Raw genomic sequence first — 17001 nt, forward strand, 5'->3', positions numbered from 1 at the left:
CGAATGCATTGAGATAATATAAGCATTTATTCGACAAATCGAATGGAACAATCGTTAATTTTCTCACTGTAGGTGAGAATATTTATCAATGTAGGTAAATATCATAAAATTACATAAATAATAGATATATGTTTTAGATATAAAACTTGAGAAAAAATATTTAAATGCTCATTAAAATATTAATAAATGTTTATTTAAATGTACATTAATCTTTCACTCTTCATGTATAATTCGGGAATGAAAGAGTTAAAAATAGATACTTGCGTTTACCTCTTCAGATGTAATGGCGCCAAATACTCCATAAAGAATCACTCAGGGATCACTTAGTCACTCCGCGGGTATTCTTAATAAGTCGTATTGCTCACTCACTGAACGCTGTGCACTCGCGACTGGCTCCGTTTTTTTTCTTTTATTTTTTTTAAATTATTATCGTCTTCGGTCGTATCATTTAGGAGCCCTTTTTATACGAGTGCCTTTAACATCCTGGGCGCGCACGCACTCGCGGAACCGGATCCGTGGTCTGCAATGGATATGCGTTTTATCGTGAAAATATTCGTTCGGAAAACGCACACTGCACTTTGGAGCACGCTCACTAGAAGCGACGAAGATAGAGTAATAGAGCAGATCGCGCTGGTCTGTCTGTACGGGTTTACCGACAAGTTTGACGAGTTCTAGTTTTAAGAAACCGGAAATTTTATCTATTTAGATATAAAGCATTAACGAGGGATATAATATGAGATGAGGAGTATATTGTCTCATCTCTTTTGAAATAGAAAGGTATTTTTTCTATTTTCCTATCTATTTCATCGATCTAATATCCTACGCTAAATATAATAATATATTTAATATATAGATAAAAATATAAAGATAAATGTTTAGAGATTAAAGTTTTAATAACAGTGCTGAATAAGAGCGATTAATAGGGAAAAGTAAATAGTCTCAGATCTCAAGAAGATAATTTTGTTTACGTCATTTTTATTTGCGCAACATAGCAATCTTGTAACAAAATGCCGAAAGGCTCTCTCTCTCTCTCTCTCAATACTTAACACATACTAGCTTATTATTTATATATTAATTTTTCCATTCATATTTAATCTGAATTAAGTCTGTAATAATCGCGTTAATGCATGTCTGTAATAATTTAATTATCGGAAACTAATCAATTCCAATAAAATGTAGTCAGATAAATCATCGTAAATTCTTCATTAATCAATCAACTGAATTCGTGATGGATTCATCCTTTTTTAAAGTGGGCCACTAATCGAATGTCTGCGTCGTATATATTGCCGCAACCACTTTCTAAAGTGATTAAAGTGTTCGCACACACCAGCGTGATACAAAATATCCGATGATGCGATTACTTTCAATCATTTTCTAGAGCGAACGAAAGCCTACAGGTATTACTTGCACGCTTGATTGCTGTCTTATGTATATAATATTTTTAAGCTTTTAATACAGAATTTATATTACCAAGATAAATATGTACGGGGCGAAAGGTAAAAAAGATCGAAATCATCTGTCCGTGAACGAATTGCGCGTGGAAAGAAGTATATATTTATTCTGTCGCATAAAAAAAATAGGTATCTGATTTGCGTTACGCCCAGACGACCGCATAATTTCTGATCGAGCCGCCAACACACCTCGTGCACATCCTTGACATCATCTGCCTAAAGGATGTGCTAAAGGTCGGCACCGATGTACATCCTGATGTAATACCACTAAACGGTTAATTTCGCGACAAAAGCATACAATGGTACATACATGAATTTTCACCTCGCGAAAGATGTTCGGAATAGAAGCCAATAATAAATCGGATAAATTTATCATTTTAAAAAAAGATTTTGGTTGAAATGCAATATACTCTTCAACAGACACCATTTCTTCAATTATTTACTTCGTAAAAGATAATCTGAATATTCTGTTATCAAAAATGACAGATGAAAGTGCGTAAAAGAAATCAGTGAACGGTCGCAGAAACCTTCAAGAAGAAAATAATTAATTCGAGAAGGATAATGTAAAATGATATTTTTGCCAATCTTAATATCAATTGGGTCGATCGAAAATAATAGTGACAAAATATACGTTAGAGAACATTGCTTTTGAAAGAAAATATGCAATCGTTACATCGCGCCAGAATCCATAAATCATACTTCGAAATTGCGAGCGTTTAGATATGGTGAATTGACATTAAGTGCGCGCGTGACGATGAAGAACAAGTTTAAGGATAAGCGGAGTTTAACGAGGACGAATGTTGCTCTAGTTGCGTCCTTGGACAATCTACTCCTGGAATGATTCCAGTTAACGTTAACGAATAATCTCGGCCTTGGTTTCCGAGGAAACCAAAGTCGCGTCGATAATCAACGAGTCCTCCCAGAAGGATCTGCAGCAGCATGGACCAAGCGATCCGTCCTGTTGGACCGTTTACCAAACAGTCAAACTTCTCGCGAAAGAGATCATTGAACCTCAGGTTTGCGCCACATCGCGAACCCAACAGATTTCTCGATTTTCTCAGATTGATTCCAATCGATCTGACATTTCTCAAGACGGAATTGACTAACAATAAGATATACAGTATGAAAACGATATCCATCAGAAAGTAGTATGATTGTACATCGACGCGATACACCGGAACGATACCGGACGTTCGGAAGAAGGCGCGCGAAACAGATCGTTCTTCAGCAGAGACCAAAACTTACCCGTCCCCATGGCTGACAGCAGCAGCCTTCTTCCGCCTCAATCCTTCCGCGTATCCAGGATGCAATCTTGACTGAGTTTTTTTCACTATGCAGAAAAGGAAATTATAAAAAAAGGCGACCACGATGAGTGGATGCGATATGGTCGAAAGGACGACCTCTTCGTCGTCCAGTCGGGAGACCGCGGACGAACTGGTACCCGGAGAAGACTTTTGGTGAGACTCCGACGTGAGACACGACGACGTCATCGCTAGCCTGGTGTCTCATTGGCCGACAGTCCTCTTGGTTCCTCTCTCTTTCTGTGAGTATTCCCTTCCTCTCCTTTTCCTTCTACGCGAGTTCCTCTCGAGCGCGGCTCACGTATACGCGTCCTCTCCCTCTTTCAGGCTTTCCTCCTCCTTCTCTTGCTTGTGCTCATTATTTCACCTGCTCTCTTCAGCTCATATATTTGCTCGAGATATTTCCGTCTCGCTCTGTCGCACTCCCACGGCTGGACTAAGCTCACGGTAGAGTCACTATGTACTCCAAGTCAGTGAGCTCAACGCCTGGAACCAATCTTCCTGACTCGACTTGCATGAAGGCCTGTATAAGGTATACGTGAAGCACGGATAGTTGCAACTTATGTCTCGCTGGTTGGACGATACTGTAGGTAAAGGTCAGTTAGCGTTATCTAAGGTAAATCCGGCATCGTATATATTTAGAAGGTTAACGGGTTATCAAACTCTTTTGATAACTAACTGAAGAATTTTACATACACTATAATACTTTATAATATTAAAAATAATAGTGATTAGTTGTTGGTACTTTAAAAACAAATATTACGAGAACCTGCAATAGAATCAAGATTATTTTCTTAAAGAATATTATTAAAATAACATGACTTCAAGGTTCTTAGGAAAACTTAATTAGTTATTTAAATATTAAGTCACGCAATACAATTTCTGTTTTTTACATTAATTTGCACATGTTATGCACAATTTAACGAAGATAGTATCGCGTAAAATAGAAGTACAATAAGTATACAATAAAGATTGTAAGAGTAGTAGTAAGAATAAGCTGTCGAGTAAATTACAAAAGAGTTATATGCTACGAATTAATAGCTGAATGAAACGCGTCGGAAATGAATTTTATAAATTCTATTAGTGACCGTGCTAAAAGAATGATAGATATTATCTTCAAAGTAACATTCTTCCTGAAAGATTCGACAATACTAATTGAACTATATAATAATTATATTTAAAATAATTAAAATTGCAGTCTTTTGCTTGAACATTATCATATAAAATTTCTATTCACCTTTTTACATCGAGAATTTCCTCTCTTTATCACATATTATTACGCAAAATAATTTATAATTATTTTTATGTTCAATTTTCTATTGCATCTTGAAACAATAAATAATATTAAACCAAATGAGATTAATGTAATGCAATAATATAATATATTATTAATGATAATATTTTGTTGACTGGGCGTTTTTTTCAAAAAAAAAATTAGTTGGATATATTTAAGGCTATAAAAAATTAACAATAACTTTTTTCTATTTTACATATGCCATTTTATATAAAAAAAAGAATCTTCGGAATTTATTCGCAAAGCTTAGATATCATATATTATATAATTATAATCGATTAAGAAGAGATCGCGTTGCAAATAGAAGTATCACAATAAGCAAATCTTTGCTCAAATTTATGGAAGCTATAGAAATGCCAAGGTCTCATGGATCGCTGCTCGATGCCTCAAAAGATTGTGCCTTGCATCACGGATCGTTGCGTCGATCTGTGTGGAAGAAAACAATTCATAGGATTTAGAGAGATCTTAGCAAAATATTTATTATTCATCGTGAATCCTTATATATTAAATTAATCCTTATATATATCCAGACGAATATTACCATTTTTATTATATATTTTTGTTCTGAACAAGAAAACGAAATCTATATCTTATTAAATCTAAAGCACTATCGCTTTGAAGTTTTCAATTCGCTCAAACTCTCAAAGAAATATACCGAAAGAATTTGATTCATGCTTTTTCAAAGATTTTTACTATTTTTCAATTTCAAATTATATTACGTGCAAAAATTTATCAACATTTTAAATTACGAAACAAATCATCGATATGATGAATGAAATTAAAGTGACTTACGAGATTTCGAGAAAATAACTTTGCCTTTTTTAAAAGAATATAAATTAAAATTTTTTTTTAATTTTTCTTTAATTTTCACGAAAATTCGAAATACGGACTAACAAAGATGCGCGGATTTTACGCGATTCTAGTGACACTGTAGCCCGTAGAACCTGCGAGCACGATGGTGTCGGTGAACTCGGGACGCCTTGGGGCGTTTCGCAGGCGCGGGTCGCGAGAAGAATCTGCGGACGCGCAAGGTATACAGTTTGCGCCATTATGTTTAATTTATCGCGCGCGCTTTTCTAGGCGGTTTGACTGATTCGTGCGAGAATAAGCTACGTACAATCCCGAGGAGTCTGGCGGACAATCAACGTTATGAATAAACATTTTCGCGCCGGCTCTAATGACCGCACCATCGTACGAGGATGAACAAGCACTTCCTAAATTTTACACTGTACTATATGTATAATGTAGATTCCGTGACTGAAATAAACGCTCCGAAGAGCGGGTTAATTTTTAAATGAGGGCAAGCGCTTCTTGCACTTTGCTTTACACCAAGAAGAGAACAAAGACAAGAATGTACAAATATATATTTAAAAAAAGAAGTTATTAGTATTCTGTTTTCTTCCTTTGTTTCTAGGTACTGAATTTTGCCAAAAAAATTTCATATTATTTAAATTGATTTTGTTATTAAATATGTATCTTAATATATACGCAGAAAATCAGGTTTATAAAAATTTCTTTGCTGACTCACTTCTCAACTCTCTCTCTCTCTTGCTTTTTTATGTTTCTAATTGTCACGAAGTAGTTACTCTTATGCTCACTCATCATTTCCGAGACTTAAAAAGTTGTCTGCGTCCATGAAAGGGTCCACTTTTTCATGCTGTGCGTACGCAATAATGATTCTATCCATTATTAAAGCTTATAGTAATAACGAGCAAAAAATACAAAGAGCCATCAAAAGGGTATCATATTTTTCAATTTTTTAATCTTCCATTACGGTATCTTTTGCGGCACTCGATATGAACATTCCATCATAATATTACTCTTTTATACTCTCAATCAAGAAGTCTAATATTCCCACTTAATTATCACGTGTTTTATAGTACAAGCAATTTCATTATTAGATATTTAAATAATTTAAAACAAATTTTTGTGTAATAGTTTTTAATCATCTCTCACTCCCTTGTTCTATTCTTGGAGTAAGTTATATTCAGTTCAAAGATATTTGATTTTCTATTAAAGCTAATATGCTTGTAATGAGAAGACATAATATTCACATGCATAATTGAAACTTTAATCATGACAAATAAAATTGTCATCGCCTTCGCGCAAATGAGTTGGAATTTTTGTATTGTTCTCATTTGTATATTGATGCATATCGTAGAATAAACATCGTAATGCTCGTAGTCAACATGACTTCATAATTTTCCGATTAAACTCTGACATCTTCACTTGTATTTAAAGTAACACATTGCCTATTATAAATGCAGCTATTTTATGTTTTACGTTTTACATTACATTATATTTTACGTTTCATCTTTTACAATTTTAACGTCACTTTCGATTTAAAATTAAAAGGCCGCATAAAATTTGGCAATAACACAACGAAGATGCAAGTCTACGGCCCTGCAGAGAGGCACTTTTCCGAACGTGGAGTTATTGCAAACCGATTCCTGCAAGACGATGTAAGGTAACGGGTTTGCGACGGTTCGCGCGTTCATTTCGTATTCCCTTCGACGACACATCTCATCCGCCGCATCGAGACCGGGGAACGATCGTCCGGGGGACGTCGATAGCCCAAGCAAGCAGGTTCGACCGATCGAACCTGCGGCTCGATCGAATTTCAAAAGCTGAAGCGGTGGCTAAGCACCCGGTGTGAAACCACCTTGTAAACGATGACCACCGATGTTTTGTACGCCCCGTCGATCATGTTTAGGGCACGCGTCCACGTGAGACGAGATTTACACTACATTAGTCGAGTGTGTCCCTAACCACATCTCGCAGAGGTAGAACGTATGACCATAAGTTTTTACATTTAATTAGGAAGTGACAAGAAATAAAAAAGATAACTGGCATCTTTGTCATTCCGATAATTTTTTTTATAAATTTCGTTAACATTATTATCCTCGTAAATCGCAGCATAAATGTACATATATACTGGGAAATAAGGGAGGGATCCATCCTGCTGCAATTATTTAAGCACGTTAATAACACGTCATACCGATGACGACCAGCAATAAAATATAAGCAAACGAAATTTCTAATTTATCTGTCCACATTTATCATGGAGCATAGATGATTACGCGAATGAGCGTGGATAAGCATCCCCGATAAAGCATAAACTCATTGGCGTGGCGGTAAATTTCCAACTCCCCTTTGCTTATATAGTATTACGCCGAGTTCCTACCCGAGGGGCTTAAACACACGCATTCCATGGGATACTCTATTATGTAAATAATTATCTACAATCATTCGTGCGTAAACGGCTCACCGTGAATCGTAAATGCGAAAAAGAGAAGAAATATGCGAAATTACTTACATATATATTTTATTGTCCGTGAATACGCTAAACATCGCGATTAAGTGGTATCTTCACCGGTGTCATTCGTATCATTCTGATAACGACATGCGAGCGAATCGAGGGGATACACGAAGAGACTTTACCGTGATAATTGGTCAATTTGCGAAGGCACGTGTCTGTCTCCCGGTGTAGTGAATGATCGCTGTCGATCCGTTGATTCATCATTGCATTACACAACAATGCGAACCGCATACGCATTGCGAATGTGCCCGCGCGCGCACATCTGATAATGCGCTTCTTTCCGCGAGTCAAGCGTGCAAACAGGAATTCCTAGATTGGTCGATGCCGTAACGTGCTAACTACTCTGATCATAACATCGAGCAATTTCCACTTGCTTTAAATCATTGTCACGAACGATTTATGCAAACGAAAAGTATATCTGCGGAAAAGTTATTAATTATTTAATTAACGAAACAAAAAAATGATTAAAATCTCTCATCTCAAATATTATTTAGTATTTTATTGCTTAGTCGATTTATATAGCAAAATTGTCTATTTGATTTAACGAAAAGAAGAAACTGAATTAAGAAAAAAAGAAAAAGGATTAAACTGTTAAACTGAAATTTTAAAAATAGATTTCTTTTCATGTATACATATGTATAATTGTCATGTGTATTCTAATTAATGTAGCTAGAAAATTATTACATCCTTTTTTGTGGGAAAACGGTAGTTAAAGGCAATGATGACATCACATATGCCAAGAGAACATACACGCATTCAAGGCAACATTCTTATATCGGGCGTTGAAATCACTGAGTGTGTAATTCCGCGTTCGCTTATTGATTTTGAGCGTTGAAATCACCAAGTATGACTCCGCGTTCGCTTGTTGATTTCGAGTATTGAAATAATCGAAAGAGTGACACATTTAACGTCTATTCATCAATATCGACTGTCTCTCTCTCTCTCTCTCTCTCTCTCTCCCTCTCTCTCTCTCTCTCTCTCTCTCTCTCTCTCTAATGTTTTTTTATCATTAATTATAATATATTGTTGCATAAAAAGTAGCATATTATGAAAGCAAAAGAAAACAGAATTTTAATGAAGATTATTCCAAGCGTATATATGTATTATATAGACTTAGGGCACTAAAATGTATACGTTCATCACTGCGTCGAGTTATTCTCAACTAGAATCAACGACCGAAGATTCACGGGCGTGCGATGGATATATATACAGCAACGGATCTTTTAGTTTGCAAGTTATACCGCGTGACGGAAGCTCAGGAACGGAAGTCACTTTCAGTTTTCAATACTCATTATCCGCCGCGATGTACATTAAAGACTCTATCTCATGATTACCTCGCTTGCGTAATTATTCGCTTATCCTCATGGCTAGCATCCTCCGTTTACTGCCTTCTTAATTTTCATTCCCTTGCTATGATTGCTTCTGGCTTCGCAGCTGACGCGGATCTTCTGGAAAAAAGAAAAATGAGAATCTTACAAAAAAAAAACAGAATTAATTTCATACAGTAGATTTTTTATCATTGAACTTGTGACTTAATCTTGAAATTTGTTCAGTTTTTTTACTTTAAGGATATTAAAACTGTTTTTTACTTTTTCATAAAAAATTTAATAACAGTTTTCTGTAATTTCTTTGAAATAAAATTGACTGCAACTGTGATTACAAAATATAGATGAAAGAGAAAAATCAAGAATTTTTTAAAGTATTTAACTTTTTATTGAGAAATTCTCTTTAATTAAATTTTTCTTATTAAAAAAAAGATTAAAGAAATAAATTTTCTCTTGTAGCAAACTATTCATTTCCTTTAAAAATTAAAAGTTTAGTTTCTAATTTGATTCACTCAAAACAAATGGATTAATACAAAGTTTAATAATAAGATACACTTTATAACGCTTTGTAACAAAATACTTTTGACAAATGGATTAACATAACGCTTTATAATAAGATACCTGAAAACTGCACGGACGGCACTTTCTCCGAAATCGGTGTCTTCGGAATTTTCGAGACCCTGATATTTCGCAAGCCAATGTATTATGGTCGGCTACGTGGGCAGTCGAATGTCCGTGTGCGTCCCACGCATACTCCATCGCATTTCACGCCAAATCGAGTGCGATAAATTTTCTTTTCGAAAAATTTTTGAAGTCACATCTTACACAAATGTCATCGACGTCTTAATAAATGCATTTTAAGAAAAACATACTTGCATAGAAAATATATAAATCCTGCGAATAAAGTATCATCAAATATATTTAAGACTTTTTATTAAAAAAAAAAGGAAGAAAAGAGAAAGAAAATATAAATAATTTATTATTCTACAAGTCTGGAATAACAACACACTTCTATAATAATAAAGTTAAAGATGATTTATAAAATATTATAAATTAGAAGAAATAAATAAATAATTTCGTAACATATGTAGATAAGTGGTTTCTAAAACATTTGATATTTAAGAAAAATAAATATGAAATATCATTAAAATGACGAAATAAAATAATGTTTTTCAATTTTAGGATAAATTAAAGTGCACGCACAAATTAGAAAAACTTATTAAAATAAACTTGCTATGACTCATGTTATCATTAAAAATTAAATTGATATGCTTCGTTTAATAGAATAATATCGTATATTTTAATCGTATTATATATCTAAAATATAAAAAATAAGATATATAAATAAGATATATTTAAAATATAAATGTATAAGACATTTATTATCATTTATCATATGTAACTTACAAATTATATATCTTGTAAATTACACTTATCTCTCCGTAAAAATTCTATTTCCATAAAATACTTAATTTCGTATAAAATGATATGAATGTGTATTTTCGCGGTGTTATAGCACAAACAGGATCTGCGGATCCCAAATAGACATCGGAACATCGTCGAGGTCATTCGAAATTGAGCAGGAGGGACGATTAGATATTCTTAGGATTTCGCTCGCAGGTTTCTAAGGACAATGGTTTTCACAGGATATTCGGTGGAGATGGGTTGGAACAGGAATAGCGAGAATGACGTAAGCGCCCAATGTACCACACAGCACACACATCACGCATATGTATTCGCACGTATCATACAAATACGATTCCGGACCCGTTCTGTTGTGTTAGTTCTCATCGTATTCGCGACGACGAGCATCAGTTCAGTCACCACTGCAAATAACCGAAGAAATCAATGCGACCGGCTCGCGCTTTTTTTTCCCGTCCCGCCGAGATATTTCCATCTAGAGTTTTTGTCAACATTTATTATCTTGCGAGAATGTAGACAATTATAAAATTTATTATGACTAGAATTGAAATATTTGATCATTTTTTTTATTGTTTATTTTTTTCTGACGTTAGTCAGAAAATTTAATAGATTGTAAAATTCGAGGATGATGGAAATTAGATTAGATGGAATTTCTTAATATTCCTTATACGATTTAAAAAGATCATGAATAAATATAAAAAATATTGCTCATCAAGACTCACGAAAAAAATATATAAATTTTTTTTCCTGGGACTGATATATCAGAATATGTAACATCCATATTACTGAATAAAGATTAACAAGGAATGTTAGAAACGAGCTCAAGGGAATTCTGCTTTGGAAGAAAGATTAAACGCTTTGCAGGCGACAAGTCGCATGAAGAAGACGTGCTTGGAACATAAAGTCAAAGTTACATTGTTGAACGCGCGCAGCGAAAATTGCAATGGCACATAGCAACGGTGAATCGGATCTTTACTTTTGCAAGATTAAATATAACTCATCAAAAATATTTTTAACACATATACAAGATGAGTCCGAAAAAAAAGTTTACTACATTTGTCTCGAGAACAATTAGAAATAAGAGGTGTCATTAAGAAATCATTATCAAAATTGGTTTCCATACTAATTAAAATTTCCTTTTTTTAAATAGGAGAGATAGAAAGGAGTATTTTTGAATAATATTCCATTGATAGTACTTAATGACCTGATAATTTTTATAACAGAGCATCTTGAAAAATTAATCATTATTGAAATTAATTAATTAATTAAATTAGAAATCAGTGAATGTTTGGAGCCAGATGATCTCGCGAAAATAATGCAGAGTCACTCTACTGATCCATTTATTAGGAAATATTGAGTTTTTGCTTTGTAGTTATTTGAAATCTAAGGCGTTTTGATATTCACATTTAAATTGTAATTGTACAATCGACAAGTATACAGATCATGCTATAAAAGATTTCTTTAGTATTTTCAATTTTTAATAATAATTAATTTTTTAAAATGTTATATATTCTAATAAAGAAGGTTTTGATATTAATGATTTACAATGAACACTCGTTATAAAAAAAAAAGAATCTATTCCAAATTTTCATTCTGATTTCTAATTTTGTAAATATCTCGACAAAAGTTGACTTTTCAAAAAGATATTTAATATACAAAAGTTATTAAGCGAAAAAATCGAGAATTTTTTATCAGATTCATCCCCTGTACCTGCATTGATATCATATATATAAAATATGTACAAAACATATACAAAACATGAATAAAAAATGAAACAAATATGATGTAAAAATTAAAGATATCAGTCGAAAAGAGAGAGATCATTAATTTTTCATTTTCGGAATTAAATTGCATTGTATTTAAATTATCGATTAATTTTCAAATAATGCTTATTGAATTTTTCAATTCATTAACGATTTTTCGAATACATCAAAAAATTTCTCATTCTCTCTCGATTATTAAGTATAAATAAAAATGAGAGTTTGCAATGCAAAAATATGCAGCTCTAGAAACATGTTTCAGTTGCATCCCACTTATGTTACACACCGGAGGCTTCAAGGTGATATGCGACTGGTACACGAAGCGACCGGATGCACCGGCATAATGTATCCGCAATCACAAATGATTCTGTCCTTCGATACTAGTTCGCCTAGCGAAAGTCACGGGGACGAATGTAGATACGTCAATATCGACAACCTAATAAGTAAATATGATTCATTATAAGCAAAACTCTCCACTTTGAAATTCCTCAAGATCAATGTACGACCTCTATGGTTCGTAGATCAACGAAACGTGAAGGAATTTTTCCAGAGGTATATGACATATAATGAAAAGCTATTACACGATATATCGAAAATCGGTATTATAAAAGAAAGAACTATGACTCTCATATACATTTTTGTTGAACTTAATTTCGAGAATTTAAATTAAATCATGTAAATTTTAGAGAAAAAAATAAATAAAAAATAAATGTATAAACTTTTGTACAAATATACTTCATCTCTATATAGATATCTGTAATATGTATATAGTTATTAACTTATAGAGATATTATTTTAATATTATATAAAATTTGATTTCGCAATAATTTTGAACTTTTACACTTATGCATAGTCATGATCAGACTTATGCATATAGAAAGTTCTGTGTGGGCCAATATGCGTGGGTAGATTGGCCTTCAAAGTCCTTCGCTGGAAAAGACCAGGATCGTCAGACGCGTAGGATTTTAGTGGGAAGATTAGATAAAAAACATCTACCATTATATATAACTGTATCTATAGTGATTCAGATGCTGATTTCACACATGATCATCTCTGCATCATATATAAAAAAATAATAAACTCTCTCTTTCTCTCTTTAATAAATATAAAAATCATATATATCTAATTTGTATTATAAGAAGGAAAAGGAAAAGATATACTATGTATAAATGTAAAAGCAATGTTTAAACATAGAAACAAAATGTGTAAACAAGAAATTTAATTTTATCCACAATTTTAATGTAGAATAATTGTAATAGATCGATTTAGAGCAAATGGAACATATATATTGTAATTAACATAATATACACACAATATTGTGATTTCTTGTTTATGCATATGGGAATGGAATATAATTAATTTTGTCTAATCTATTTCTATACTTTAACAGCTTTAGATTTGTTTAATTGTTTTCTCTGCTCTTTTCGTTTCTCTTTTTCCTCAGCATCGTGAATGCGTCTCTTCTTTCGCAAGAGCCATATTTTTTTAGCTCTTTCCTCTCGACCTTTCATCATACTTCTGTACAATTTACGGTGCTTCTTCTTGATCATCTTCTCTCTAAGACGATATTCCTGCTTTTCTCGTTTGGCCTTTTCCCATGAATTTTCTTTTGTAATCTCACCAGCCTGTACTTTCATTTTCTTCTTCTGCAAATTTAATAAATTATTTATAACAAGAATTTTTTCTTTATATTATCTCATATTAAGAGGAAATTATGAAAAAATAATTATAACAAAACCTTTTCCAATTGAGCTTGTTTCTTCTTTTTATATTTTCTTTCTTCCTCAATAATCTGTACATTATCATTATTATCTTCTTCTTCTTCATCACTTCCTGAACTTAGATCATTCTGAACTTCAATTTCCTCTTGTTCATTCTCATTCTTGTCGTCATTTTCTCGTTTGGCCTTTTTCCGTGGATTTTTTTTTGTAATCTCACCAACTTGTATTTTCATTTTCTTTTCCTGCAAATTTAATAAATTATTTATAATAAGAATTATTTTTTCTTTATATTATCTCATATTAAGAGAAAATTATGAAAAAATTATGAAAAAGTAATTATAACAAAACCTTTTTCAATTGGGCTTGCCTCTTCTTTTTATTTTTTTCTTTTTCCTCAACAATCTGTTCATTATCATCATCATCGTCATCGTCATCATCGTCAGCATCATCATCATCTTCTTGATCACTTCCTGAACTTAGATCATTCTGAACTTCAATTTCCTCTTGTTCATTCTCATTGTCATCATTTTTTACTTCTTCATCTGAATCTGCTTCCACTGAAAGTCCAAATACAAATTAGATATTATTATAATTTTTGCATTTGCATATATATATTTAAAAGTGAACTCTTACAATTATCCAGTTTATAATTAGGATCCATAAGAGCGCGTTCTTCTGGAGGAATATAAGTCTGATCATGTCGATTATCTGTAAATGGTGAGAGATGAGGAGGAAGTATAGCACCCATTAAATATTTTTCTACAGGTAATAATTCTCTCGCATTTACACTATCAAAAATCCATTGTGGTTGTATGTAATATCTAGAAGAAAAAAGATTTTATTAATAATTTGAGAAAAAGAGAAAGCTATATGCATTAAAAAAGCGGATATGATAAATAATATAAAATGTAATATAAAGTATAATGTAAATATAATATACCTTGATACATATTGTCTATTTATGCTTGGTCTATCTACAATCTGATGAGTTATTGTCTCATCATTCTCATCAAAAGTGGCACCAACAAAGAGTAATTTATCCCAAGAAACTTCTCCACCAAAGCAACGCAAGATAAATACTAATGGCTCTCTGGGTACTTCCCTATTAATAAAAACTTTTATACCTTTGAACAAATTTTTCAGTTTCTGTATTTTCTCAGCTTCTACCCTAGCAGCTTCTATCTTGGTAACATCTGTTTCCTAAAAAATATAATCAATAATGCTTTTTTTGTTTTACATGCATATATCTGATGTATAAAATGTAAAATTAGTACTAAATTAAATTTACACTTGAGAATTGATCTATTTCAATTTCATCATCTTCAACTGCTGGTATTGAAGGATCCAAGCTGACCAATGATACATTCAATGCACTTATTCTTTCTGACACATATGCTTCTTCATCGACGAGTATTTTTTCATTATTTCCTGCGTAATAAAATGTTAATTATTTTACTTTTAAACTGTAGCAAAATTAAGAGATTATTAATTTATTTTAAAAAAATATTAATATATTAATAACCTTGCTTACCAGTATTTGTTAATTTTGGGGGATAATGTAAATTCAAAGTATGATACAATCTATAATTCACAAAACCAAGCATTATAATATAAAATTCTACAAATGTAGACATGACTTTAAAATCAACTTCGTTTTTTGCCTGAGGTTCGAAACAAAAGTGATGTGGCATTATCCATGTTATTGTTTGCCCTTTTATTTCTGCTTGATAATAATATCCTTTAATTGATATAAACACTTTACGCAATGCTTTAGCATAGACAACAGCATGAAGGAATTCAATTGTTAATCTTCTGCACAATAATGACTGATCTCTCGGTATATGAGGCAATGATGGAAACGTACTGAATAAAAAACAGAGAGTTAAACAGTCATCTAAATCACGTAAAGCATCTATAAATGTTGGATAACGTTCTTTAACTATATGATCCAATTTTAATGTAGGATGATTACTCAAATATTTTTTTATTTTAGCAAAATCTTTCATTGCTTTCGCCCGTCCAATTTTTCTGTTGAATATCTAGAAATATATGTTTATAAAGCATGAGACTAAAACATTTAATCTAAACATTTGATTCCAATAAAATGTTGTACCTTATAATCTCTTAGTTTCCATATGATCGGTTCGTGCATCAAAAATTGAATATCTTTCTTATGATATAAAGTTTTAATCCCAGGTTCACCTTTTTGTGCTCTTTTACGATTGCGTGGTTCTCTTGGATATATGCCTTTCAGTATGCATAACTTACGGAAATCATTTAGCGTCAATTGTAATTTTCTGAGAGCAGCCCTTCTTGTTATAAATTGCGCCCCTTCACCACTCTGATACTATACATTTAAAAGATCAAATTAAATATTTACTTTTTAAAATATCAAATTTAATCTAATGATGATAAATAATTTTTCATAAAAAAGTCAATATATAATTATATTGATAACTTTTCATTTATCTGTATAATGATATATATCATATTAATATAACATCGATTTACCTTCTTTTTACCTATCACGACCATTGTGATATATGGTTTATATCCGAGTATAAAAGTTTATATATTAGGATATAAACATATAAAATGCACATAAAATAAACACGTGCAAAAGTGACGAACTACGCTCAACAAGCTGAAAAGATAGAGATTGAAGATGGAAGCCGTGCATGTATTTTCAGGAACCTAGTAATTAGTAGAGTGCGTTCGAAAATCTTATCGATGGAGTAAAATAACGTTTAATTGACCAATCAGGTCAAAAGGAACAAAGATTTCTTTGTTCTGATTGAGTCAATCTAACGTACATATACATTTGGTCCATATTCTGAATCCTCTTTTATCGATAAAAGTGCCTCTAAAAGTGGCTTACAGCCAATCAGAAGGCTTAAGCCGGGTCTACATTGGTCGTATCGTAAGGTTGTAAGGTCGTAGTCGTAAAAAATTGACCAATCCCAGTTGAAGTTCAGGAGAATAATCAACTGTGATTGGTCAATTTCTTACGACTACGACCTTACAACCTTATGCTACGACCAATGTAGACCCGGCTTTATAAGCCACTTTTAAAGGCACTTTTATCAATAAAAGAGGATTCAGAATATAAACCTTTATAAATTCAAGACGCTTTATGTCCATTTAAATGCAATTAATTTATCTAACACAAAGGCTGCGGTCAAGGGGTCGCTGAAGATGCTTTGAAGCGTTTGATTGACCAATCAGGATAAAAGGAGTAAAGATTTCTTTAACCTGATTGGTCAATCAAACGCTTCAAAGCATCCTCAGCGCAGGGATGCCAGTTTTGGCCCGCTGCACGCTACGTACACAAAGAAAGAACCGTGTACGTAACGTGCAGCGGGCCAAAACTGGCATCCCTGCCTCAGCGTCACTTTGACCGCAGCCAAA

At 32.7% G+C, this 17001-nt stretch overlaps 3 protein-coding genes across 4 annotated transcripts in view; 1 reads left to right on the forward strand and 2 right to left on the reverse strand.

Moving 5' to 3' along the window:
- Window positions 1-2889, reverse strand: part of Dpy (fibrillin-like protein dumpy) — a 103370-nt gene extending 100481 nt beyond the window's left edge. Inside the window, exon 1 of the mRNA XM_083100332.1 lies at window positions 2697-2889. Coding sequence (XP_082956458.1) covers window positions 2697-2706 — 10 coding nt within the window. The 5' untranslated portion in view covers window positions 2707-2889. The remainder of the gene's footprint in view (window positions 1-2696) is intronic.
- A 350-nt stretch (window positions 2890-3239) lies between these two features.
- LOC145972094 (uncharacterized) lies at window positions 3240-12926 on the forward strand. Of its 2 annotated transcripts, XM_083100364.1 has the most exons (4): window positions 3240-3342; window positions 10207-10380; window positions 12135-12315; window positions 12394-12926. In XM_083100364.1, the coding sequence occupies exons 2-4, from the start codon at window positions 10324-10326 to the stop codon at window positions 12540-12542; spliced, it is 387 nt and encodes a 128-aa protein (XP_082956490.1). In that variant the 5' UTR covers window positions 3240-3342; window positions 10207-10323; the 3' UTR covers window positions 12543-12926. The 2 variants fall into 2 exon arrangements, 1 of the variants encoding a protein (XP_082956490.1); XR_014439052.1 differs by lacking the exons at window positions 3240-3342; window positions 10207-10380 and adding an exon at window positions 11721-11897.
- A 150-nt stretch (window positions 12927-13076) lies between these two features.
- On the reverse strand, window positions 13077-16243 carry LOC145972085 (pescadillo homolog). The gene is made up of 9 exons (XM_083100346.1): window positions 16105-16243; window positions 15707-15940; window positions 15125-15632; window positions 14882-15021; window positions 14534-14793; window positions 14227-14414; window positions 13942-14150; window positions 13611-13835; window positions 13077-13518 (listed from the first exon to the last, which is right to left on the reverse strand). The coding sequence occupies exons 1-9, from the start codon at window positions 16126-16128 to the stop codon at window positions 13249-13251; spliced, it is 2058 nt and encodes a 685-aa protein (XP_082956472.1). The 5' UTR covers window positions 16129-16243; the 3' UTR covers window positions 13077-13248.
- Between the last annotated feature and the right edge of the window lie 758 nt (window positions 16244-17001).

Source organism: Camponotus vicinus, unplaced genomic scaffold (assembly GCF_025532165.1).
Source record: "Camponotus vicinus isolate PSW18456_S1 unplaced genomic scaffold, iyCamVici1.0 SCAF_5, whole genome shotgun sequence".
NCBI classification, from domain to species: domain Eukaryota; kingdom Metazoa; phylum Arthropoda; class Insecta; order Hymenoptera; family Formicidae; genus Camponotus; species Camponotus vicinus.